This window comes from Anastrepha ludens, chromosome 6, assembly GCF_028408465.1.
Source record: "Anastrepha ludens isolate Willacy chromosome 6, idAnaLude1.1, whole genome shotgun sequence".
Taxonomy (NCBI): Eukaryota; Metazoa; Arthropoda; class Insecta; order Diptera; family Tephritidae; genus Anastrepha; species Anastrepha ludens.
In genome coordinates this window covers 35,255,233-35,281,890 of record NC_071502.1, presented here as the reverse complement: position 1 = coordinate 35,281,890, position 26,658 = coordinate 35,255,233, and the positions used below count along the sequence as shown (strand labels likewise).

Sequence of the window (26,658 nt, the reverse complement as noted above, 5' to 3'; positions counted from 1 at the left end):
TATGTAATGGCTGTTCCAGACAAAGTAAAAGCTATACCGTTATGCGATTTTTCATGCCAGTATCTATGCAAGAAATTACTTCCATTGGAAACAATGTAGTATTTATCGCTTCTAGAGCGATTGTGAAAGTGTCAAAAGTGTCATATAGAAAAGTATACAATAAGTTTAACCGTAAATGTCTTTAAATGATAAATTACATTCAGCGGTCATGCCTCTATGGAATACATTCCATGTTCTTTAGAAATCATAAATTTTATGCCAGCTATACCCATTTCTGCTCTTACAATAAAAGCAAAAATTAATCAAATTATACAAGCAATCCTGGCGCACTAATAAAAAAAAAACAATAATTTTGCTAACTTAATTTTGGTTTTTAATTGATTTATATCTCATCCATACTAAACTAATAAAACACAACACTTATCGGTCTGTACAACTATCATAAAAACAAAATAGTGTAACTACTATAAATTCAAGTTTTACAGTTTTGCACCCAATACAAAAATTAAAACTACATATGTAAAGGGTGATCAATTAAGAGATATCGGATTTAAAATTGAAATAAAACAACGAAAATTCAAATTGAGTAGGCAATCTTTATTAGTTTTGTATAGAACCTTTCATGGCATTTATTTTTTTAAAATAATCCGATTCAAATGTTCGCCATAACTGCGCCGCAATTTACTAATTTTGAATGACTCGCTGGAGGACTTCGGTCGGTGTCTCGTAAATAACTTTAGTAGTGTTGGCTTCCAATGCCTCAATCGAAGTTGGTTTATCCACAAAGCATTTAAACTTTTCATACCCCCGCAAATAAAAGTCCAAAGGTATGATATAACACGATCTGGTGGCCAATCCACTGATCCGAGACGAGAGATAAATTGCACACCGAAACGACGACGCAGTAAATCCATTGTTTCACGAGCTGTATGGCAAGTAGTGCCGACTTGTTTGAACCAATGTTGTAGAGATCACGGGCTTCAATTTCAGGCACACCGGAGTCGGCTTGAAACTGTAGGTTCCTCTATTTGTGGAACAACATCAAGACGCACGCCACAAATAGGAGGAGGAGCTCGACCAAACACCCAAAAAGGGTGTACGCGCTAATTATATAATTATATAAATACAATTGTATTCGCCAAACATTATTACATTGGCGCCAGCCTCGTCTTTGAAGAAATATGGTCCGATGATTGCTCCAGCCCATAGGCCGCACCAAACGGTTGTTTCCAATGGATGTAATGGCAGTTCTTGAATGGCTGCGGAGAGCTATTCAGCCCAAATAAGGCAATTTTGCTTATTGACGCCGCCATTAAGTCGAAAGTGGACTCATCGCTGAATATCATTAGTTGACCGAAGCGCGGGGTGACCACTTTTCACAGAGCGTTGATTTTCATTGTACAATTGTAGGATTTGTAAACGTTTTTGAGGCGTAAGTCTGGCCATCATAGCAAGGAATACTAGAAAAAATTATGTATTTGGTTTGACAGTAGTCATTTGTGATATGTCAAAAAACTCTATTGGAGAAAGTACCTATAATCTGATGACCCTTTATCAAATTATTACTTTGTCCAAAAAAGTTTTATTTCTTAGAAGTTTTCTTATTTAGGTCTCAAGTTATTCTAAATTCTTGGAAAAAACTCTTATAAAACTAAATTTACCATTTAAATTATTAGAAACAAATTAACCCTTTACTGAAAGAGTTAATAAAGCGTAGAAAACATCGTTTCACTGTGGAAATTGCTATATTTAATTATCAATAAGACATATTAGAAGAAAATTAATGAAAACAATTATATTTTGTTTTTTTTTTTATCGAGCTATATATAAAAACTAGTTGTAAAGTAAACAGTTGAAAAACGAAAGAATTATTACCCGTCGAGAAAGATAATATCGACCCTATCTTTCTCCACGAAAATATATATATATTTTTTTTGCCAAAAAGTACTTAAATTTTACTCTGTTATGGTTCCTTGAAAATGAATCACGCACACTTCCATTCTAGTTTTTCACCCACTTGCACAAAAGTGAGGTTATTTTGAAGTGCCATAAATAAAATCATAGACAATTTTTTTGCGTTTTATTATTGCTAAATATATTTGAGGATGGGAATAGTTTGAATTATTTTTATTACTTAATTTGGAAATAAAATTGAATGAAAACTGCAATACCATATATGTCCTCATATGCAGTAAAGGATTAATGGTGTACTTTGGTTTTCGTCTGAGGAGACCTGTAATGCAATTTTCCCGGAAATATTTTCGTGGAACATTTTAAGCCTTCATTGACCCTACAAACTTCATATGTTGCAGGTTTTTAAAAATAAGGTTTAAAATTATTGCCATTATAAGGTTTAAAATATGCGCCATTAAATTGTATTATAAACCTATATAGACAATATTAAGGTAAATATAGTTTTGATTCAGTGTCTTTTAAATAATTTAGCTCAAAGTGGGACCAATTTAGGAAAACTTCAATGCATTGTTGGAAAAAATGTGATGTTTAGGTACAAAACGGAAGGTGGTGCAATATTTTTAAGCTCTTCTTCTTTCATAATTGCTGTGCCGCATTCTTGTCCGTTTTTGGCTACTGCACAGTGTAATTACTACAGAAAAATAGTGTATCCGAATACGACTTTTTTAAGGCGAAAATGATTTACGACTTCCAGTAACTACTATCTCCTTCCTGCAAAGTACTATATGTACAGAACGCACACGTAATATTCGATTTTGCGATAATCTATAATCCGACCGATTTTATTTCAACAATTTGCAAGGAAGTAAATGGTGAATGGTGAAACTCAACAGTGGCGATTTGACTCATTGAAATATTAAGGCAAGGGAAGAAATAATTTTCAATGACCGTTAAACTAATTTACCGTTTAAGAAATGTTGCATTTTTTGTAAAAACGAAAAATAGTATATCAAAATATTGGAGTTCAGGGTGAACAGATTGGGTCACTTTATTATTAATGAAGTATTAAAACACAATAATAGTCATGAGTTGTAAAACGTTAAGCGAATTTACCTGACATTTTTTTTTTTTTTGGAACCATTATTATATATTTTTTTAAATATTTTTAAAAATAAGATCAAACTAAACCGAACTGGAACAAAGCCAAAAGTATTATTTCCCATTCAAAATATGGAGTGCTGGGTAAATGTAATTGCATTGTAATTAATTATCAATTGTTGTATATTAGTTGTAATTAGTAATATATTCATTCAGTCCACTGGAAAGGAGTATATTACTTTTACCATGCCTTAGCAGTAATTTTAACAGTAATTTTCTTTGAATCCATTACAGGCAATTATATAAAGTTATTTAAAGGAACTAATCTATTACGAGGAATTATATTTTTTAATTCTTCCGCAGTATTTTTTTTTTAATTCATTACAAGCAATTATATTTTTTATTTCCTTTTTTTAAAGCCTTTGAAAGGAATTGAAAATGTAATATTTTTCTAGTTGATTGAAATGCAAAAATACACACTTTTCGATTCCTCAAGGAAATTGTAAAAGCAATTGCGAACTGAATTTGTGTTGTGTTCCAAGTTTAAGATCGAAATACACCCAGAACATTTTGGTACCTTATTTCCTAGCAAAGTAAAACAGAGGCAAATAGTAGAGGGTGGTTGAAGTAGTGATTCACCAAGAATCCAATTAGTGCTTCCGCACCATTTTATTCCCATCGTCGCTACCAACAAGTTTTATAATTATTTCTTCATGACACAAACTGGGTGCCATTGAGAAACCTTTTAAGGTTGTTTATGCCGACCAGCTCTTCAAGGATTTCAAAAAGCGGCTTGCCAAAGGTGAACACCCTCCCCTTCCATTCGATAGGGCGAGAATTCACAGAGGAAGTGGAAGAAAGTTTCCTGTTTCTCCGGTTGATTACACTTATGGCAGTATATATTGTAAGGGATGCCCATTTCGGCTGCCTGCTCTCCTATGGGCCAGAATCCTTTAAAACTTTATGGCTATCACTCAAGATGGTGAGACTATTTCTGATTTGTTCGAGTGCCTGGATTGCAGCTTCCCCTAAAAGAGAAGCAAATAGTAAAAAATTAATACAAATTTGTTAATTGTATAATCAACAACAAACAGTCGGCAACTCGCATGGATAACTGTATGACCGCATCAAGTTCATAATGTTTGCTTTCCTTTCCCTTTGCAAATGTCATTTCGATTTGGAACATCACTCGTTTTTTCTATTTTTTCAATTTTTAAGCAAGTTGGAAACTCTGCTCAGAAAAATGCCAGCATCGAAACGGCTGAAAAAGATTTTGTGTGATACCCACATTGTAATAATTCATGTGTCTGTCTTATTTGATTACACTTATTGGAGAAAGACGGCAACTCTATTAAATTCTTATAGGCACGTATTGTTTGATACCCATATCTTAATATTTTACTTTTTTTGAAAAATGTGACAGCACTAACTTATTTTTTCCCCTAATTATAAGTTTCTCTAATATCTTTCGTATACCTCAATGTTATAATAGAAATTTCATTTAAAGATGAAGCAGAGAGCTTAAAATTTTTTTACCAATTATTGATAGTGCGGCTAAAGCAAATGTTAGTAGATACGATGAAAATAGTTTTTCAAAAAATTCTGAGTATTTCCATACAAGTGCAAGCGAACCTTTGCAAACCCAGTTAAAAATACAGCTTTGCAGCTTTGTTGAGCAAAGAAAATTCACCCTTTTTCCTGTTGCTTCATTCTTTATGTTACAATGCAAAACTTTTGTGATTTGTTCCGGGTCTACTTCTACCTTTAGAAACCGATTCATAGTCCCTCGATTAATATTTCTCTCTGAAACACCACGCCAAAAGAGTTGTAGTCGGAGTCGGTGGCAACCTAAAACGATTTGTAAATCAAAAGGCTCACAGTTAAGGGAGTGACGCCGTTATCCAGAATTATTTTTTTCGACTTCAATGGATGATTTTGCAAGTTAATTTCTTTCAACGGCTATTTGGTATACTAGCGAGTCTGAAATAACTGAAAAAATTCTGGATATTCATCTCTGGAAATCAACGAAGGCTAAATACGGAACATCAAAACTTCACGAAAATCAGTGAATGAGCGTGAAATTGCTTATATTAATATGCTAAAGGTGATGCGGCACCAATTGGCAGCATATTCGAACTTCGGTCGCGCGAGTAGGTAAATATGATAGTAACTTTAGCGTATATGGATTAGTAAAGTCTGAACAAAGAGTCGGATATGACTTAGAAATTAAATAATTCACTAGTAAATGGTTCAGAGACAAGAATTTTGAATCAAAAATTACACCCAGATACAAAACTCATTCAATGGTGAGACGCGATTCCTTAATTAAATATGAGACAGCAAATATAGTAACGAAGGAAACGATATCTGAAAGCATTTCCTAAAACTTTTGTTTTCTTATTTTTGATTGAGATCTGCCTAGAGCTTACTCCAGTCGGAATGACAAAAAATTTTAAGCCGTCTGCATATAAAAGCAGTTTCGAAAATTGTAGGGGGTGTTTTCATATACCCTTAATAAAGATAATGAAGAGCAAAAGTTAAATTAAAGGTGCCATAACCATAACCACATAAATCTGTTGATTGAACCAACTTATGAGCAACACTGTAATCGATTACAGACCAATTTAATTTTAGTCTTTCGCCGTAACCATAAACAGCTGATTGTGGTATACCATATATGAATGAATAAATTACTAATTTCCTCGCCACTGCTCATGTTGTTATCTTTTCTTTAGTTCCTGCACTTTCGCAATTAACAAACAAATTACAATGTATGTAAATGTCAACTGTATATGGCTATGGCACCAATAAAAGATGATAGTAAATATCGTTATGGTGAGGACCATGGTTAAGATTATGGCGTTTCGATATGGCACCTCTATTTTAACCTTAAGAACCAGAATACTGCCCTGAGGGACACACCAGAAGAGGCAACGAAGGAATGAGAATAAACATTGTCGACAACAACTGCACACGTAAAGGCAAAAAAAAAATGGAGTGAAACCCAAAACTATGCAATTTGGAGATTAAAGTTAAATGGTTCATCTTGTCAAACGCCTTAAAAAAGTCCGTATTAACTTGGAGCCTGCCATTAAAAGCAGACATGAAAAATTCCCCAAATTCCAGCAAAATTAGTGGCGGTTGACCACCCATCGACTTGGAGCCTGACATTGAAAGCAGACATACAAAATTCTATAAATACAGCAAAATTAGTGACAGTTGACCACCCAACCATGAAACCTCGCTGGTTATTGGATATGTAACCCATTACGGCAAAATACAATTTTTGTTTGATAATAAATTCGAATATTTTTATGCCGTAGATAGTTTGGAAATAGGCCTGTAATTAGTAACATCATTTTTATTGACAGCCTTGAAGAATAAAAGGAGTGCGACGACCGACATAGGGAGTTTGAATCTTTTTTTGTACCTATATTATTTTTTTAATGGTTTTAAAAATTTTATAAGGCAATTTTTAACTTTTTAATCAGAATCTTTAGAAAACTTCAAGGTATGCAATTTTATAGCGCATTAAATTTTATTGAATAAGTAAAATGAAATTCCTGTTAACTTTTGACATTAGGTTTTTTTCGCATACGATTTTTCTTTCATATACAAGTAAAGCACAGTCAGCTGAACGTTATGGCCCACCTAAAATCACAAGCGAACGTACAAACGTCAATATTGACAAATATGAAACAAAGGTATGCCGCAGACTCACGGCAGTGATAACTGGCTTCTGGTTCATAGTAGAGCAGGCAGCCAAAATGGGCATATCTTACAATTTATACTGTCGTTAATTGTATTCAACCGGAGAAAAAGGAAACTTTCTTTCTCTGTGAATGCCATGCCCTTTGCAAGATGAGGGCAGCTGTTAAAATTTAATAATATTCTATTCTATTAGTTCGTGAGTTATTGTGCTAAAAGTGACGCTAATATTTTTATTTTCAATGGATCGAAAATAATTTCGTGTTTTAATTTTACACTGCATTTTGATGGAAAATAATACCGATCAAGCGATGCAATGGCTTGAAAATTGTTATGTGAACTCCGCTCTATCAGAATAAACAACAAAACGATAGTTTGCTGCCTTCAATCGTGGTCGTAGAGGCACCGATGATGCATAACGCAATTGGACGTCCAAATAATACCAGAAAATATCAAAAAAAGTCCACAAAACCGTTTTGAATGATCGAAAAGTGAACTTGCGTGAGTTAGCTGACATCGTAAAGATATCAAAAGAACCTGTTGGCATGAGCATTTAACTATGAGAAATCTCTTTTCAAAGTGGGTGCCGCCTTTGCTCACTGTTGGCCAAAAACAAGAACGTGATAATGATTCTGAGGCAATGCAACTCACAAGTCGATCAAAACAATGGCAAAACGATATGAATTTAACTTCGAATTACTCCCACATCCACTATATCCGCCAGATTTGGCTCCCAGCGACTACTGACTGTTCGCAGATCTAAAAAAATGCTCGCCAGTAAGAAATTTCGTCTAAATAAAGAGGTTATCGCGGAAACTGAGACCTATTTTGCGGCAAAAGATAAATCGTTCTACAAAAGTGGTATTGAAATGTTACAGCGTCGCTGGAATGATTGTGTTGTTCTTGATGGAAATTACGTTGATGAATAAAGTTAATTTTGAATAAAAAAAACGTGTTTTCTTTGATAGGCCCTGGAATTTTCAGCCCATATGTAGTATGGTTTTTGTTGTAGGATACTCTATACTAACATTTTTAATTTGTCGTGCTCTTATTATTAATTAGTAAACATTGTATTTAATATTCTATTAAGTATGTATTTAAAATTGTTATTCCTACTTAAGCTGATTGCCAGTTCATATTTCCTAATGAAGCACGTCTGTTTCGCAATTGAAAATAACTCTTGGTCACTTAATTTTTAATTATAGATCCACAAACTTACCTATACTTCAGACATATGTTTTAAAATATGGTTAATGAAAAATAAATAAAGTAAAAGGCACGCGGTACGGTTATCAGCTAATTCTTCAGTTTTATGGCAACGCTTAGAATAGTCGCATTATCACACTTCTGCTATTAGGGCCACTTGACTAAATTCAAAATTTACCTATCAAGTTTTTACAACGCATTGTGACTAACTCGTATTCAACAAGCAGGTATGAGTTTTTTTTCATATAACGAGTTCATATAGGCGCATATGTTTGTATATATATGTATGAATTCGCATTAGGTTAGCTCATTTTGTAGGAAGCACACGCCCTTTCGTAAGTGAGACCGAAGTTATGGCCGAGTGTCGAAATTATTAAAATAGAATAGGAATTGGAGAGAGGATAAGTTTCAAATGAATTCAATCGTTTTTTTTTTTAAACACGTAGACACGTGACTGGTTGTTCCATTAAATCCAGTTTTCCCAAGTAGGCTGCCCTAAGTTGAATTTCGATGTTTTATATGTCATTGGCCAATTTTGAAAGTTAGTTATGCAATATTGCCTCGAAAACATGTGCGTTAATTTAAAATTTTCGATGAGTTATTTTTAAACAAATTTTAACTTACAGACTTTTATACTTTTTAAAATATTTCAGCAAAAATTCATTCGAAACCTTACGATTTTTTTACATTAATTAGGTTAGGTTAGGTTTGTCATACATACGGTTTTAAAAATGACATCAATTAGAAAACTTATTATGCAACAAGTTTGTAAAGGTTAGGTTAGGTTGACCTGGTTGAATTGAAGTCACGCATAGGCCGCATATGTACAAAGCGCTACCAGATGGAGTTGATTGGTTATGCGTTTTGAAATAGTACACCCACATGGTGCCACCCCCTCCCTGCCTGGAATACACTGCAGTAGTCTGGAAGCTTATACGACTCCCTTAGATCTAACTCTGGACAGTGCCTACTTCTCTAGGCATTTTTGGATCGTTTATAGGTTTGTAAAATATCGGAAAATATTTGTATAGAAAATTTATTTTAAAAAAATATTGAATTTTCACCAACTTCCCATATATATGGTGTTTTTTTTTAGAGTTTGGACCTAAAATGATAATAAAACAAATAAATAATTGGCGCATACACTTCTGTTAGGTGTTTGCCTAACTCCTCCTCCTATTTGTGCGTGCGTCTTGATGTTGTTCCACAAGTGGAGGAACCTACAGTTTTAAGCCGACTGCGAACGGCAGATATTTTTTTATGAGAAGCTTTTTCATGGCAGAAATACACTCGGAGGTTTGCCATTGTCTGCCGAGGTGCCACCGCTATTAGAAAAAATGTTTTCTTCATTTTGATGTTTCACCGAGATTCGAACCCACGTTCTCTCTGAATTCTGAATGGTAGGCACGTACCATTCCATTCGGCCACGGCTGCCGCCAAACATCCAATTTTACTTTCATTAAAAAGATTACTATACCTTTGATATGTCATTTATAGTGAAGGCATGTGAGTGATCGGGCACTGGCAGGTAATGCGTACTGGCTAGAGGGAGCTTTTCACTCACTAAAATTTTCACACATACAAATTCATTAACATACAACATAAAGTACCTATATCCCCATTGAAGCGCTTTAAAGGACTTTCAAAGCAGAAAATAGTAAATAATTATAAAATTAAATTAAAATTTTTAAAGCAAAGCCATTATGTATGCAAAAGTGTCGGAAAGATGAAATTTTGTATTAAAAAGTAAAGAAAATAAAATTCTGTGCAATGGTAAATTTATCACTTAAAAATGCGTGTGCCCGAAACTTAGTATCTATGAAAAAAATTATTGGCGCGTACACTTCTGTTAGGTGTTTGGCCGAGCTCCTCCACAAATGGAGCCAACTCCGAACATCTGATATTTTTTATGAAGAGTTTTTTTTTATTTATTATTATTTATTATTTTTTTATCTATATAATCTTATTTTCTATAGAATAGAATCACAAAATGCCATGCTACTTAACGAAAGATTTTCCTCCGAACAATTTGACCTACCATAATGTGCAGACATACATACATATTATCATTAGGGGTAAAATTTTATCAACAACTGTTATCAACTAAAAAAATTTGAATTACTTTGAAAATCTAAACTACATTGAAGGGTAATTACTTTTCTCAGAGTGTATGCGGCATTTGTGTATGTTTGTGTATGACGTACCAGCAATAGACCCCACGGTTATAATAACCTATTAATCAATTTTTGTTCGTTTGTTTTAAAAATAACTAAAGGCAGGTAAATAATTTTCGAATTCATCTGAAATATGTTTGGTCAACCGCCAAAATAACATAAGTGATAAAATTTCAGATTTTCACTTTTTGATGCAGTTGAAAATTAAGAAAATAGTTTTTTCTAATAGCGGTCGCTCCTTGGCAGGTAATGGCAAGCCTCCGAGTGCATTTCTGCCATGAAAAATTCCTCATAAAAACCACTTGCCGTTCGGAGTCGGCTTGAAAGTGTAGGTCTCTCCATTTGTGTAACAACATCAAGATGCACGATTTTTATTTCAAGTTATCATTTGCATCCCCCGCCAAAGTTTGGTAGCCCTTACAAATACAGCTCAAGCACTGATTGTTTGTTTACATTTTTTGTTAACACAAATGTCGTGTGCGTTAAAATACTCCAATGAAAATATGTATGTGTGTGCTTATACATTCACAAATTAGCTAATACGAGATAATACGCGGTATGATAAAGAACATTTCGACTTCAACTGTGCAAAAAAATTATAGATACGTGGCGCGCGTTCATTGATTTTTAATTCGATTGCGTGATGATGAACAATTGAGTGATTATAACTTGAAAAGTTTTCAAAGCAGATTAAAGGGGTTGCTGAAAAGCTTCAGACATGCCAAAGCACTGCTATTCGGACTGCGACGGGATGCCTCCTGATGTCCTATCAACAACGACTACAGGGTCCGGCACTCGAAGTGTAACCAATTAAAAAGGCCAAAAACTTAGTTTGGAAAATTATTTCATTAAATTCAAAGTAAATAAATGTGTGAAAATAATACAAAATTAAGAATCTATTTACTTTCGCTCGATATGACCTCCTTTTGCGTTGACTATGGCCTTGAGACGGTCCAGAAACGAATCGCAAACTGCCCGAATGTGACTTGCAGGTATTTTGACCCACTCGCGGACAACGGCTTTTTTCAGCGCCTCGAGATTGGTGAATCTGTTTTTTTTCGCCATTCTTGGTTCACTTAAGCTTTGTGAGGCGGTGCCGAGTTCTATTGAAACGCCCATGGTCTGCCATCGAAATGTTTGTCTGCCCACGGTTTCAAAGCAACCTCCAGAACACTTTCACGATAGTATTTCGCAATTACCTTGACGCCAGGCTCGGTGAAAACGATTGGAGAGCGCCCATCTGCAGTTACAGCGGCGCAAACCATTACCTGTGGTCAGTGCTGCCACCTGGTGCCCAATAGATGACTCAAATTCTCGTATGTCTCAAATCTTCTCGCCAGAAAACACAATGTTCGGAAATAGACCGCTTTTGGCCAAGCGAAGCAACTCCTTCGCTCTGTCAAGTCGGACTTGTTGCTGCTTTGGTGGGAGATCAAGCGTCTTTTGAATCTAATTGGCGCGTACACCCTTTTTGGAAATACAGAAATACACTCGGAGGTCCTTTGCCTACCGAGGGGCGACCGCAGATAGAAAAATATTTTTCTTCATTTTGGTATTTCACCGAAATTCGAACCTACGTTCTCTCTGAATTCCGAATGATAATTACGCACCAACCCATTCGGCTACAGCGGCCGCGTTCACTCTCGGCTCGCTTCCGCGGGCTCTGGACTGTCATTTAGCCAACTACCCACAGCTGATGCCTATGCGATCTGAAGTTGATTACACTTCGAGTGCGGAATCCTGTACATAACGAGGCACAGGTGCTTTCTGTAAAGGAGCACAACAAACTGCGGTCACAACGATGACAACTCGACGCAAAAAATCCGTCAGATCTCGTTTAAATTGCTCCAAACACTGCTTTGAAGTTAACAGCCACATCCGCTTTTTGTCCACTGTGAGCAATCGTGGCACCCATCGGGCCTACATAATAAAATATTAATTTCCAATATCTTATTGTGGTCGTAGATGGTGAAGCGTCTCCATAGACAGCAACCAAATTTGCTTTTTTCTCTGCCCATTTTTCCGCATCCAAAAACAAAAAGCGAATTACCGAACCATACTGCTTTTTTTCTAACTTAGCGCAAATCACGAAACACGTCTTACCCCAATACCTGCCCAATCCAAACTAACCTAACTAACTTGTAATAGCCTACAGCGATATGTGCACTGGACAAAGTAAGAATTCGAAATTAGCTTTAATGTGGCTGAATGTTGTCCAGTCCCCAAACGTACATTTTTATATTGTGAACACTCTTTTTTAACTATCGAGAGTATTATAAGAAAAAAAGATTTATTGTATATCCCTAAGTCTATCATAAAATAATGCCGAAAATATAAAAAGTGTATTTTGCATGAAATGAAACAAGCCAATTTTGCTTCTATAAAACCCTTAGAAGATGCGATTCTAAGAAGGCGAAAAAATATCAATGGTAAAGAAGTAAATTGGTTGAAGATATGTTGGATAAGTGTTTTCAAAATCGAACCATATACAATATTCTATAAAACTTCATTTAGTGTGAGTGAGTATTTTAAAACACTAAATTTTATTACACGCACGGGAAGGACCACAGAACTTTGGAAACATAGTACCAACACGTTTATATATATCATCTTTCCAGCCTTACCACCTTCGTAAAATTTACAGATATGATTGATTTATTACCATATGTCAATTATTTCTGAACTGATGCTTTTTACGATAATAATTGCGTGAGACGCTCTAAGGTGCATGTACGAGTGAAAATTGTCATGGTCGTACCAACGCTTATGGCAAATAGAGGGAATTCGCTACCTCATCTACACAGCTGGTAACGTACAAATGTACACACATAGTTGTAACATTAAATTCTGCCGCTACTTCAACAAAAAACGCAACAAACGCGCTCGGGCGTGAACATAAATTATAAGGCTGGCCATAAACAGGGCACAATTCCCAGCGATTTGTACCTAATCCGTAGCACACACACTGTACACAAATCCATGAACCATTATTTCGTTGCGATCGTCATACTGTTAACATGCGAAACAAAAAAGCGGACAACGCGAATGCTCTTGCAGTTGTTTAGATGTGCTTTAAGTAAAAAAAAAACGAAAAAAGAAAAAGAAAGAAAAAAAACGAAAAAAGAAATTTGGCACTTTTCCAAAATGCATCCTACTTTTGCCCTGCTTCTTATTCAAATTTTACATTTATATTTTTGAAAAGCTTCCTGAAAGATATTTCTAGTGTTTTAAAGTTACTCCAAAAAAAAACAACAACTAACCCTAAATATTTTTCCCCATCGGTAACCATTGAGAAAATTAATACTGCATTTGCGTTGAATGAATTCTTATAAGTCTTATGAATTATTTACATATATCTTAGCATGGTGTGGGTATATCTTGTAATAAGGAAGTTGTTGATATTGAGCGATAGTTGCAAAACGTAATTTTTTATGTGAAAATTTATCTCGCTATACTCTAAAGCTTATGGATTTATGGCATGTTGATTTTTTCTTTATCTGCTCTCGTAAACCTCTTATAAAATTTCGGGATTTATCGTTTTCAATTATTTTATGGTGGCAAAAACAAAAAACAAAAAACAAAAAACTAAAATCAACATTATACGATCCAAATAATAAACCACCACAAACCTTTTATTGCCATCCGCTGTGTTTGTTTTGATGAATTATTGTCGCCGTTCAGGTTATTCGATATTTAACAGGAGAAAAAAATAAATTGAAACAAGTGAACAATGTGAAAAATCTTAGCTGTTTGTCAATAACTACTACGAGTATCAGCGGAAGCATAGATTTCAGTTATACGAGTAATGTTGTTCTTCCGAATTCTCTCTACTGTCACATTTTTCTAATTTTTTTCGCGATATTGACGTTATGTTAGTTGTTTTGTTTCCTTGTATGGCTTTTTTTCATAAAATAAAATAAAAACAAAAAATGTGACAAATATCTCTGCCCCCAATCTTAGGTGAAAAAGGGCTTTTATCTGTAGGTCAAATGACTACTTTTTCTGTGCAAAATTAATTACAGCTAGAAAATCGTGATATTCAAACCAAAACTAGTCAGAAATTCACTAGTAAGAATAAATCTAAAAAAAAAAAGTAGAATTTAACCGATTAACGACCACAAATTAAAATTAACCCTTTTGCAAAAATTAAGGGGTTATACGCAGTTATGACTTTCAAAAAAATCGATTTTTTATTGCATTTTTGTAATGTACATATATTCAAAAGTATACGCACGAAATTTGAAGTTGATCTAAGCAATACTTTCGGAGTTATACCTAAATATGTAGAGATGCCTCGGCACGTTTTAAGGTAGGTATTGAAACTTTAAACGTGTTTTTTTCAAAACGGCATTTTTCAAGTCGGAGTACACGATATCTCGAAAACGGCTTGTTTGATCGGTCAACCGTTTTAACTCAATCTTTAAAGATACATTTTCTAGTAATTAATCGTTCCTTTTGTAAATCTGATACTTATTTTCCATTTTATAATCAATTTACGGCCAAATTTTAACGTAAAAATCGAAATCATTTCTTTTAAAAGCTGCCATTTTGTGAAAATTCACTATTTTGATTAGCCGAACGATTAATTACTAGATAATCTAATATATTAACAAAATTTGTTTGGTTTTTTGATTTCAGATAATCCAATCCTGAGTTACGATGTACACCGTAAATCGTCTTTTTTTAAAGGAGGTTCCAGAAATCGCCTGCAGCGCGCTCTATAATCAACATTTTCATAAATAAAAAATTTTGTTACGTTCTTGAAGGATGCTTTTATAACCGCCAAAAATTTTCAAATTAAAATATTCTGAAGTTTCTTCAGTATAAATCCTTGACAACCCGTCTTTTATTTGCTTCATAACTGCGTATAACCCCTTAATGTAAACGTGACAATTCATTTATTTTTATTTTTAATTATAGAAAACATTATTAATTGCTTATATCTAATTCATTTTGTAGATTTACTTTAAATATAACATCTTTATTTTCATTAATTTCATCGTCTTGGTTGTTAAGATTAAATTCTGAGCAACATAATAGTTCAATTACTTCTGAAGGAAGTGTGGAAGGTTTGCGCTTTTGTAAGCGTCTATTTAAGAATAGTGCGGAAATTAATGGATTTGAAGTATCGACAACCCAATTAAATACGTCTAACAGACTCCAAGCTCTCTTCTTCCATTAGTGCTTGAAAAACTTCTTTTTGCATCTCAACAATTCTTTCAGATTACAACGAAAATTTTACAAGGGTATCTTTCGCTTCTATACCCTAAGGTCGACATTTGATTAGCGGCTGTAATTTTAGAATAGTCTGGATAAATACCGCAGTTTTTTAACTTATTTTCGTACCGTATTACGTTGTACCGCCTTTTTGAAAAACTGTTTTGAAGAAAGAAAGCTAAAACCGCATGTGCAGAAAGTTGAATTGGCGATTTGGTAGCTTGAATATGCATCTTGGGGAGCTTGTTGGACTTTCCATACTTTCTTTCAGGATTGCAGGCAAATCGGTATCTCCTTGCTTACGAGCCGATATTGCTGCTGCACGTAAAAGAAGATTAGTATCAGCTTTCTCAGTTTTTTTTTTTGCCAAATTCTGATTTTTCGCTGAATGGCATACGTGGACGACCAACAATGGTTGTTTTTTGGGAATGCTATTTACCACCAACTTTAACTCCGAATTTACCCACACATGATTTTAATCCTTAAAGTCGTTTATTTTTATGTGGCATTTTTTCCACTTTTACGTTAATTGTGCAGTAAAAAAAATTATGTTTTGCCTTAAATCCTTCTTCATTTCATCAGAAATATTAATGTCCTTAATTTTTCCAAGAACATGATTAAAAACGGCATCAAATTTTATTCTTTTTGGAAACATTCCTTTCGCCATATTTCAAACATATCGTTTTTTTTATACCGAGGATGCTTAAAAAAAGTGGAATTACTCTTAAAACGAAAAAATCGCAATTTGAAATAAATTGCCAATAACTCATTAAATAGACATCCACCTATTTTTCTTAATTTGAAAGAGGTCAAATGGGGTCAAAATTTTATAGGGCTTCCAGAAAGTCAATGTGGAAGATAACTTGTATCACTCAAAGTTATGTAGGCTAATTATTATTTACAAATATAGGAACATATATATAAAGCGTTTTAATTAAATACATATATATACTTATATGTCTCTTTATTTTACATTTTATACTAATGAATTATTTTCAACACAATTCGAGAAACGCGGGCTCAAAGTTCAACAAGCACAAAATTGCGAAAATTCTTTCGCAGTATTGTAAGATTATTTAGCCCTATCTTCCACACTGGAACTCTGGGAATTTATGGTGATGATTATAAGATTATTTAGTGCGGAAACCCATACTGGACAATCTGCGAAATCTACATGTGTCTTATCGTGCGCTGACGTGCCAAAAAATATAGAGGAAGAAAGAAAGCAATTAATAACAATAAAAGGGCAATATTATCAAATGCCGAGCGACGTCAAATAATCGAGAAACTGTAAGAAAGAATATAAACATTTGTAGCCATTAAAAAATAATGCGTGCTTTTAATGTGCTGGTGCACATTTCACACATGGAAATACCACAATGGACCACAAAGACAGACAACAGAGATAGAGAGAAAACAGTTCTTCGGAAAGTGAAGATGGAGAACCCAATATAGTTAATAACAATAACAAATACGTAATAAAGCCAGAAACTGAAGATTTTGATTTTGATATTTTAAATTGTTTTCTGGCAGATGTAAAAAAAATTATCCAAGTCTTGTTATTGATAAAGCGGATTTTGTACAAAGCAGCAAAAACAGAGGCGGCCGCCAACCCCGAATGGGTTGGTGCGTGACTACCATTCGGAATTCGGAGAACGTAATTTCGAAGCTCCGTGAAACACCAAAAATAAAGAAAAAGTTTTTTTGCTAATAGCGGTCGCCCCTCGGCAGGTACCGGCAAACCTCCGAGTGTATTTCTGCATGCAAAAGCTCCTCATAAAAATATATGCCGTTCGGAATCGACTTAAAACTGTAGGTCCCTCCTTTTGTGAAACAACATCAAGACGCACGCCACAAACAAGAGGAGGAGCTCGACTAAACACTTAACAGAAGAGTGAAGCAGAAAATTTAACGAGAATATGATTACAGAAAACCAATTACATTTTGGGTATTTGTGTGAGTAATTCGGAAGACTTTGTCGCAAAAACAACTATGCATAATGCCAACGCCTTAGACATCAAACATCGGTTCCCATTTTGTGGCCAACACACAGAACTCAGTTGTTTAAGGCTATTTTCGAAGGTTTTATCGAAGACTTGTCTACAAAATCCAATGAATTCTCGAGTATTATTGTAACGCCTTTTAAATTTTAAAATAAAATAAAACTAGTACAATTTATTTTGTCTTTTAAATTTTATGGACTAATAACACGCAAAGAAATTTTCATCTCGTATCGTTGTTTGCGTGTTCGCAAAGACTGTAGATTTTTTTATTATTTTAAAAACTTGTTTCTCCAAAAGTATGATAGATATGAATATTGAGACGTTTTTGTTGTAAGGGCAATTTCTTACACAAGATGACACAAAATTAATCAATTTCGTGTTGGAATAATATTAGTACCAAAAAAAAACAAAATGATTTTGTGTGAATGATGGAAATCTTTATTTTGACCTTTACGCACTCCATAGCACGTCTGTTTGTATGATGCGGCTGTTTAGTTCACAAGGGTCTAATATGATTGCAGAACTTATAAATCTTCCAAAGCTAATTATTCTGTTTTTGTAGCCGCCGTAGCCGAATTGGTTTGTCGGTATCTACCATTCGGTAGTGCCCAAACTCCGGGTATAGCAGACCAAATGCTAGGAACTTTTTTTGTTTCTTCTAATATATTTTATTGTGTATTTCGGTCATGAAAAAGCTCCTCATAAAAATCCAAACTTTCGGAGACGACTTAAAACGGTACGTCCCTCCATTTGTGGAAAAACACCAATACGCACACCACAAATACATGGGGAGCTCGTCCAAACACCTAACAGAAGTGTAGGCCCCAATTATTTATTTATTTATTTATTATCATTTTAAGTTCTCAAACTCTTTAAAATACCTGATACAATTAATTATTTATCTTTTCTATAGATGACAGAAAAACAAATGGAAGGTCAACTAAATAATGCATATGAGATTGGTGATGTATGTGATAAGTTGTTGCAAGCCATTTTTGTGAATTAACTAAAATCTTTTCTCATTTTATAGGCGATAGAAAATGTAGCGAGCGCAGACCACGATGTCAATAAGGTAAGCGAAATTAGGTAAATAGTTTTAAAATATTCACATAAAGGCTGCATATGGTATAAAATTATGGATAAGCTTATAAATATGTAGTTAGTCCTGCCATAGGTTCTATCACAAGTTAAGTCCATTATAGATAAAAAATTATAATACCTTTGTGAAGTTACTTTGATTTAATCATGCAAATGTTAAAAAAAAAATAATAATAATATAAATATAAATATTCAGCTATTGCAGCACGCACGCTTTCCACGAACCAAAGATTGTTTAAGACTCTCCACATTTCTGTGAGGCCCTCGACAGGCCATGTTCTTTAATCCTGACCACAAACTGTAGTCCAATAGATTCAGATCTGGACTTCCAGACGACCAGTCTTCTGCGACTATTAACCCAGGAATATTGTTTTTTAGCCACTACTGGGTGGCTTTTGCCGTATGGGCTGGAGCTGAATCTTGCTGGAAGTTCAGCGCTCTGCATTGAAGAGAGTACTGCTCAACTGCTTCGCCACGCCTTCTAAGACATTCTCATGGTACACCTTTTCCCCGGTCTTAACCTCTTTTTCGCAGAAATTACATCTCTTCATTTCTGCGAAAAAGAGGTTAAGCCCGGGAAAAAGGTGTACCATGAGAATGTCTTACAAGAGGCTTTTTTTTACAAGAGTCTTCCCACCAAACCATTACGGAGGCTGGATGGTGGCATGCTGACCCTTTGTAACAACATTTTTTGCGTCTTTAGAAGTTTTACCATAGATTTTGTCGTTTTGCTTATTAAAAACTTCTTCAACAGTTCTAAAGAACAATAAATAGAATAAAGTAGGTATGTACTTAAAACAAGAACAACATATTGTTTTGGCAGAAGCAATTTCCATATTTTATTGAAAGCAGTTCTTTTCTGGCTCAATCAAGGATTTACCTTAAAAGCATATAGAATGAGTGATTTAGATCATTAGATGTTCTTCAAAATATGGGTCAAACATTTTTGGATACCTTCTACGGTAGAAGGGGCTCTTTGAGGGCAATATCCTTGGAAGGGTAAAAGCAAATCAAAAATATCTTCATTTCTAATTTATCCGTACGAGATAATTCGGATATGACTCGTGTGATACCTTCCACAAATGTTTCATGTTGTTGCTATATCATCTCACAAATCCGCCGTCGGTATTATAATCTAACGGTAGACCCAGGATTTAATTTCGAAAATGTTGGGCGTAAAATTTCTTTCTGGTCCGATAACCGTACGAGGGCCATGCCCGTAATTATAGGTTAAGAAGTTAAACGGGCGTGTGAAATGGTTAATGTCATGTATTTAAAGACCTGTCTGTAGTCTATTGAGACCGCTGTTTTATATATGCCTATAACCCGTCGGTAATTTCGAAGAGATAACTTCTGATATATTTAGGAGTCGGCTCAAATGGCAAAAGGGAACAGCGCAAACTATTTGCTGAGCATAGTGTTATGCTACTTTACCGAGAGCATACAAGCCTCACTATGAACGTGGTGTTCAGGCGACTGAGAAGGAGACCAAACAATCGAAAATGACATCCAACACGACAGTTGGTATAAGTTGGTCAACGATTTTTACTTGCAGTTGGAGTTTTGACCTCCTTCGTTCAATCAAAAGCGTAAGGGATCAATGAAATACTCTGGTGGTGGTTGGGGAAGCTTCAAAATGTAAAAATTAGACAATAGGGGAGAAAGGAAACCACTTGTGGCACCCCCTCTTCACCCCCCCTCCCCCCCCCCCTCCCCCCCCCCCCCCTATCTACAGGTTTGATCTCGAAATGTTATAGATGATTGCCAAAGGCACAGATAATTCACCGACCACCTGTTCAGCCTCTGAGGAGGATTTTCATTTCCAACATCTACTAATAGCGTAGTGTGGCACAGTATCGAGAGCTTTCGACAAAATCTGACGCTAGTAGGGGCCGTTTTGGTTAAGTCCACGATGTATCTGTGTATTTAAGGCGTAGGTAATACCACGCTGAGATCAAGTGTTTTGTGCAGAGCACTTGTAGCGAGGCTTATATTGTCTTCGTTACTGGCGCCTTTGGTGAAGGCACCACGTAGTCGCAAACTCTACGGTCCAATCGCTAGGATTCTTAAAACAAGACAGACAATGTTTGAAACTGACCAAAGTAGAGTTCGAATGCCAAACGCAGCATGTACCCTTTGATCAGAAAATACCGGGAATGTTTAAATAAAACAAAACCGTATTAAATTTCAGACAATTTTTTTTTATTTTCTTCAAAATATGAGCGGTCCGAAGCAACACACATGTACCAACGTGTAACCCAGTCCTCCACATACTCCTGATAGGCCGACGAAGGGATGGCCTTCAGCTTCTTCGTCCCATCTCCTCTATCGACTGAAATCTCCTTCCACGAAGTGGTAACTTCAACTTGAGAAACGAAAAGAAGTCGCAGTCGAACAATTTGTGCGCGACAAGCTGTGAATAAACTTGCTCAATAATCTTTGGATTCTTCACGGATCTTTGATCAATTCGCCTACAATTTTGCTGAAATCTGCGATACCTCAGTGAAACATCCATTATTAAGACACATACACATGTATATGTAATTGCCCATCAAAAAGCCAGAAGCATATTTATTTTTACAAAGTCAGATCTTCTTTGAAAAGCACCTTGCATATAAATTGTCCTTAATATTATCAAGGGCAATCGTAAAATGTCTGTCGCAAAAAGTGATTTCCATAAATAAAATTGTAAAAAACAGCAACACGACTAGACATAATATAACTGTAGAGAAAAATATATGGCATTAAAAGTATAAATTACATTTATCTACCGACTATTTTTGCTATTAATCAAGCAATAAACTGTAAAGGAAAAAGCAGTGCTTTACATTATTGTATTGTAGTTATATTATATATCACTATTTATTAAATAGTTCTATAGGGTGTCTTTTTAACTCCATCCATCCAAACTATCGATATCGATAACTAGGTTTGACAGCTCAGCATGGCAAACTGTGTTGACATTTCTGCTCGGTAAGGTTTGGCAAGTCCTCATGAATCGTTTAACACCAAAACAACGCTTCCAAATTGTGGAAATTGACTCTGCAAAACATAAATCTGTTTGCGAAGTTCATAGAGCACTGCGGCATCATCGGTCCATCGAAACAGAATTTTTGAAAAATAAATTTCTTAATAAAGAAATAATTTTCTTAATAAAAAAATTTGCTTCTCCATATTTAAATTCAAAAGTAAATTTGTGTGTAATATTAAAAAGTATTTGAATTGAAAATTAGGCCGAAAGTGCACTGCAACACCTGACTAGAGAAAAAAATTCGCCAAAATACAATGAAAATTCGTACCTATAAGCACATAGGCAGGTAGGTATGGTAGGTAGAAGTGGCAGTCAGTCTCTAAACTAACTCACTTAGACCGTTGCCGGTCCATTGAAATACTACAATAGCAATTTATCTGCTACTCCTCGCTAAACCATTTTGTTTTAAGTGCAAACCCATTGATCTGGCCGACACTTATATCCCTAGGGTCATCAGTATCATTCAAGAAAAATGAGCCAAAGTTTCTAAACCTAGTGGCATGCTATGCGGAACAGTAACAGCGAAGATGTCTAACTGACTCTTCCTCCTCCTTTTTCTGGCAGCTTCTGCAATAGTCAAAATGAGGTACGTTCAATCTTTGACCGTGTCGACCTATGAGACAGTGGCTTGAGATCAAAGCAGCAAACATTGAGACGTTTTTCCTTGACCGATTAAGTAGCCCGTTTGCACGCCTGACGTATCATTTTGGCCAAATTCTTTTTGTAGTGTTACATGTCAGACTATCAACCCATCTCGTGTTGGCGGGAGTGACCATTCTACTTTTAGCACGCTTTTTGTAGGTTGAGAGGGAGGCGAGTAGTATCATGTCAAGATACCGTGGCACCCACATCAAATGGATGTGGAAATATTCCGCCATCTCGTTAAGAGACAAACCCACCAAGAGATTTAATCGCCGCTTGGCTATCGGAGTAAATATAGACTTCTCTAAAGGTAGTCACATCTTTGCCTAACCAGCTAACTATTTTATTAATGGCTAGAATTTCCTCCTGAAATACGCTACAGTAATTAGGAAACGCTTAGTTTTGGCTTCTTACAGTAGACAACAAAGCCAACTTTATCGTCAAGTTTTAAGCCATCGGCAAAAAATCGGAATATTAAAAGGTATTCTACACCAAAATTTTAAGCAGTCTGTAAAATTTATTGACACGTTTAAGAGAGGATACAGAAGAGAGCATGACAGTTGCCATCTTTTAATTTCAGTTTAGACCGGAGTAATTGAAATTATCTTCGGCCACCAAACCTAGCAAACTTTATTTATTTAATTGCCTTTAATAAATTCTGATGTACATTTATATTATTTAGTAAAGACAAATACATATATATATTTTATTAACTTTCAGATAGACAAAATAGAATCTGATATAGAATATGAGAAGAAGAAACCAAACAGGAAACAAAGAATTAAAAAAGCGACACACACTGGTCTCAAGGTGTTAGTTCACCTCGTTGTCGGGGGGTATTTCGCATATGCGACATATCACTATATCGATGTCGGTAGGTGTATGCATATATACAGGTATAGTGGAGGTCAAAATTATAGCAGCGCGAAATTTTGGTGACTTATTTTTCTTTATTTAATTTTTTTATTTTTTTTTATATTTTTTTTTTCATTTTTTATTTTTTTTTTTTTATTATTATTTATAAAAATATTGTTCATACTTAAGCGACTCGCACTACGACCTCTTTTTCTGACAAAAAAGAAAAAAAAATCAAATTTTTTGGCTAACGCTCTCTGGAAATTAACCCACACAAAAATGTTAACATTTTTAAAATTAAATTTGTTGAAAAATAAAAGTCAAAGGAATTAAAACAAAAAAATTCACTCATAAGTGTCTATGTTTTATTTTTAATATAAAAATAATTGGGTTAATTTAGAAGAGAACCGTAAACAAACTTACTGAAAACAAATTTTTATTTTTATTTGTCAAAATAAAGTGACTTAACGGACCAGTATCTGGCACCCCTTATTAATATACTTCCGTTTATACTACAACAAAAAGCATGCAACACTAAGTTTCAAACTTTATACAAAAGGCAATCAAATTTCAAACTTTTTAGTCAGAATACTGACTCCCATTTGTCTGCTGCGGGTTTTCTTCGCCATCTTATTTCTTCTTCATGCATTCATTAATTAAAGTTTTGTAAATATAATGAATGCACGAGTAAGAAGAAATAAGGTATGGAAGAAATTGCATAACATCGTCAACAAAAACTATTATCAAAAGTCAACCCGAATTATGAGCCACTTCAAACTGCCACAATAATAATCCAAAAATTAAGTATCACTAATCTATGGGGGAAATGGCAGCTGTTTTCTAAACGGAAATTTTTGCCATCCTGAAAGTAGCCGAATGGATAATCGGGAGGAGTGGGAAACAGATTGGAGTTTTCACTGACAGTCAGGCTGCACTGAAGGCCCTGGAGAACGCGAAGCAAACCTCAAAGATTGTTCAAGAATGTAAGAATAAGCTTAATTATGTTGCAAAACAGAACAGGCCTGTACTTATATGGGTTCCAGGACACTTCAGTGTCCAAGGAAACGAAATTGCTGACGAATTGGCCAACCGTGGATCAACGGTTTCCCCCACATGGGCCAGAGCCAATAATCGGAATCAGTTCCGCAGGAATCATGAATTGGATCAGCGATTATGTGTGCAATTTACATAAAGAGCGATGGTCCGGTCTAGAGTGCTGCAGAACGGCAAAGTGTTTTGTGACAATTCCGAACAGAAAACTGTCAAAATTTCTACTAAAATTTGGAAGGAAAGACGTAATATTCGTTCTCAAAAACTGGAGAATATTTACAGATTTCCCAAAGAATCTGGAAAATTCTCAGAGGACTAACTACCTTTATCTCTATCTCTATTCGTTCCTATCTCTTTCTCTAATACCTCTTTCCCTCTTTCCAGAGCTCTAAATACAATGGGCTTTTTAGCCTGAGTATCTTAAGAGCCACCAAATCTCTTGGTGCTCCTTGACTCGAATTTCAAATTTCAATTTAAAAATTAATGGGCTTCAAAATTGCACATCCAGAATTTTCTTCTAAATTCTGACTTAAAATTCTGAAATTTTTACGAAAGCTTCTTTAAATTTTGTACTATGTTTGGGACTTTGCATTATAAAGCTTTTGTTGTGGCATGAACTACATTTTTATAAAAAAAAATTAAATAAAATAAAAAAATTTTCTCAACATTGCACTATGTCGTGCTGCTATTATTTTTACCGCCACTGTGTATATAAATATGTAACATTCATTTAATTTTTGCGCAGCGAATAACGACTGCGATTCGAATAGCCCAAATCAGCTGTGTGGTATCCAGTTCTGCAGTGGTTATGGAATGCTGGTGCTAATACTGGGATTTGTTTATTTGGGTCTTCTCTACTATAAAGTCGTGAAGCCAACTATAGGGAAACAGTTAAAAAGGCAATATATTTCCCCATTTGGAAAATGGTGGAAAACTTTCAGTAGAACGAGGTAAGTAAATACAATGAAATATCACCACGAAAATATTGACGAATAAGTGAAATTATTATTTTATTTATTGCTCAAAGTTTGTTGAAATTTTTTATTTTTATCTGTGTCGTCCGCCAGGCATGCAAATGAACTTCTTCCATTAGGGCGGATAAATTTCTTTCATATCAACTTCGCTTTAACTAAAGATAGCTTTTTAAAAATTTGGTGATTTTTTATCTTAGAATTCAATGTAGAATCCGAATCTGCTAAGAACGATGTCGGAAAGATCCGTTCCATAGAAATTTACCCGCCCTAATGCATAAGTACATATGTACATATATGTATGTAAACATAAATTTATATTAATTTCATATTTGCGATTTCTCTGCTTCTCTAGGATTGTATCGAGTATTATGCTGGTAACGCTTCTTATAGCGCTGGTGGTATTTTTGTTCTTTGAAACCAAGGACGATAGAAATAAATTAAAATCGCTGGTGGCGCCATGTGCCTTCATTTTGGCTGGTTATATCTTTTCTTATGACCGCAAAGCAATCAACTGGCGAACTGTCATATCCGGAATAGTGTGCCAGTTTATTTTGGGAGTGCTCTGCCTTCGGTGGGAAGTGGGCCGCAAAATTTTCCAATGTATCGGCGATAAAGTTACAACCTTTCTAACATTTGCTGACGAAGGAAGTCGTTTCGTTTTTGGCGATTCACTTGTTAATGATTCCATCTTTGCTTTTGCCATTTTGCCAGTTATATTCTTCTTCAGTTTCTTCATTTCAATCTTACACTATTGGGGTGTCATGCAATGGATAGTCGTGAAACTCGGATGGTTGTTACAACAAATTTTGGGTACGACAGTCTGTGAAAGTGTGACATCAGCGGCTAATATATTTCTAGGCATGTCTGAGAGTCCACTGCTAGTTCGGCCATATATTAAGAAGCTCACCGCTAGTGAATTGCATTCTATAATGGCCTCTGGATTTGCAACTGTTTCCGGCACGGTCTTGGCAGCATACTTATCCTTCGGAGCTTCAGCAGCTCACCTAATTACTTCGAGCGTTATGGCGGCACCAGCAGCATTGGCATTTTCAAAACTTTACATGCCCGAAACGGAGGAAAGTCAAACTACATCGAAAAATATCGAGTTGGAGAAATCGTAAGTCTGTCAATAACATTCACATACAAAAATTAATCATCCAATTTGGTTTCTTAAATAGCTTTTTTACAAGTGTCAAATATGATTGACGTACGACGCCATTTGCAAAAATTATAAATTTTCCGATAGGGTGATTAATATTGTGCCACCTTATAAATACTATAACTACAGAACTATCATAGGTATGCTAACAGGTCATAATCTATTGGCTGCACATGCGTAAAGATAGTGATTGCTAACACGGACAAATGCAGGAAATGCAGAGAGGATGTTGAGGAAACTTTAGAACACCTTCTGTGCGTTTGTCCGGCATTATTAAAAGCGTGTCTAATATGCCTGGGAGCCCCATTGTTTGAGGGTCTGGAGGACGTCTCCCAGCACTGCTTAAATTCGCCAAAAGCGCTGACATCCTACTTGATGTATCCTTTCAGTATTCATATCTTCTGACTTTTGAACAGCGTCAGACTTTTAATTTAAATTTACGGTTTGCAAATACCGATGCAGTGGTTGACTGTAAATACTTTCACTTTCAGCTTTCAGGACTTTTCAGCCCATGTGTTAAGGGTTCCAA

General features: G+C 35.1%; 1 protein-coding gene across 4 annotated transcripts in view; it reads left to right on the top strand.

Moving 5' to 3' along the window:
* LOC128866268 (solute carrier family 28 member 3) overlaps nucleotides 1–26,658 on the top strand; it is a 31,857-nt gene that overhangs the window by 2,827 nt on the left and 2,372 nt on the right. For 3 of the 4 annotated variants that reach the window (XM_054106857.1, XM_054106856.1, XM_054106855.1), the window contains exons 2-6: nucleotides 18,234–18,287; nucleotides 18,351–18,392; nucleotides 22,812–22,965; nucleotides 24,742–24,946; nucleotides 25,323–26,087. In XM_054106857.1, the coding sequence (XP_053962832.1) occupies nucleotides 18,234–18,287; nucleotides 18,351–18,392; nucleotides 22,812–22,965; nucleotides 24,742–24,946; nucleotides 25,323–26,087 (1,220 nt within the window). Of the gene's footprint in view, nucleotides 1–8,910; nucleotides 8,927–18,233; nucleotides 18,288–18,350; nucleotides 18,393–22,811; nucleotides 22,966–24,741; nucleotides 24,947–25,322; nucleotides 26,088–26,658 lie in introns of those variants that run through there. The other variant, XM_054106858.1, reaches the window with a different exon arrangement.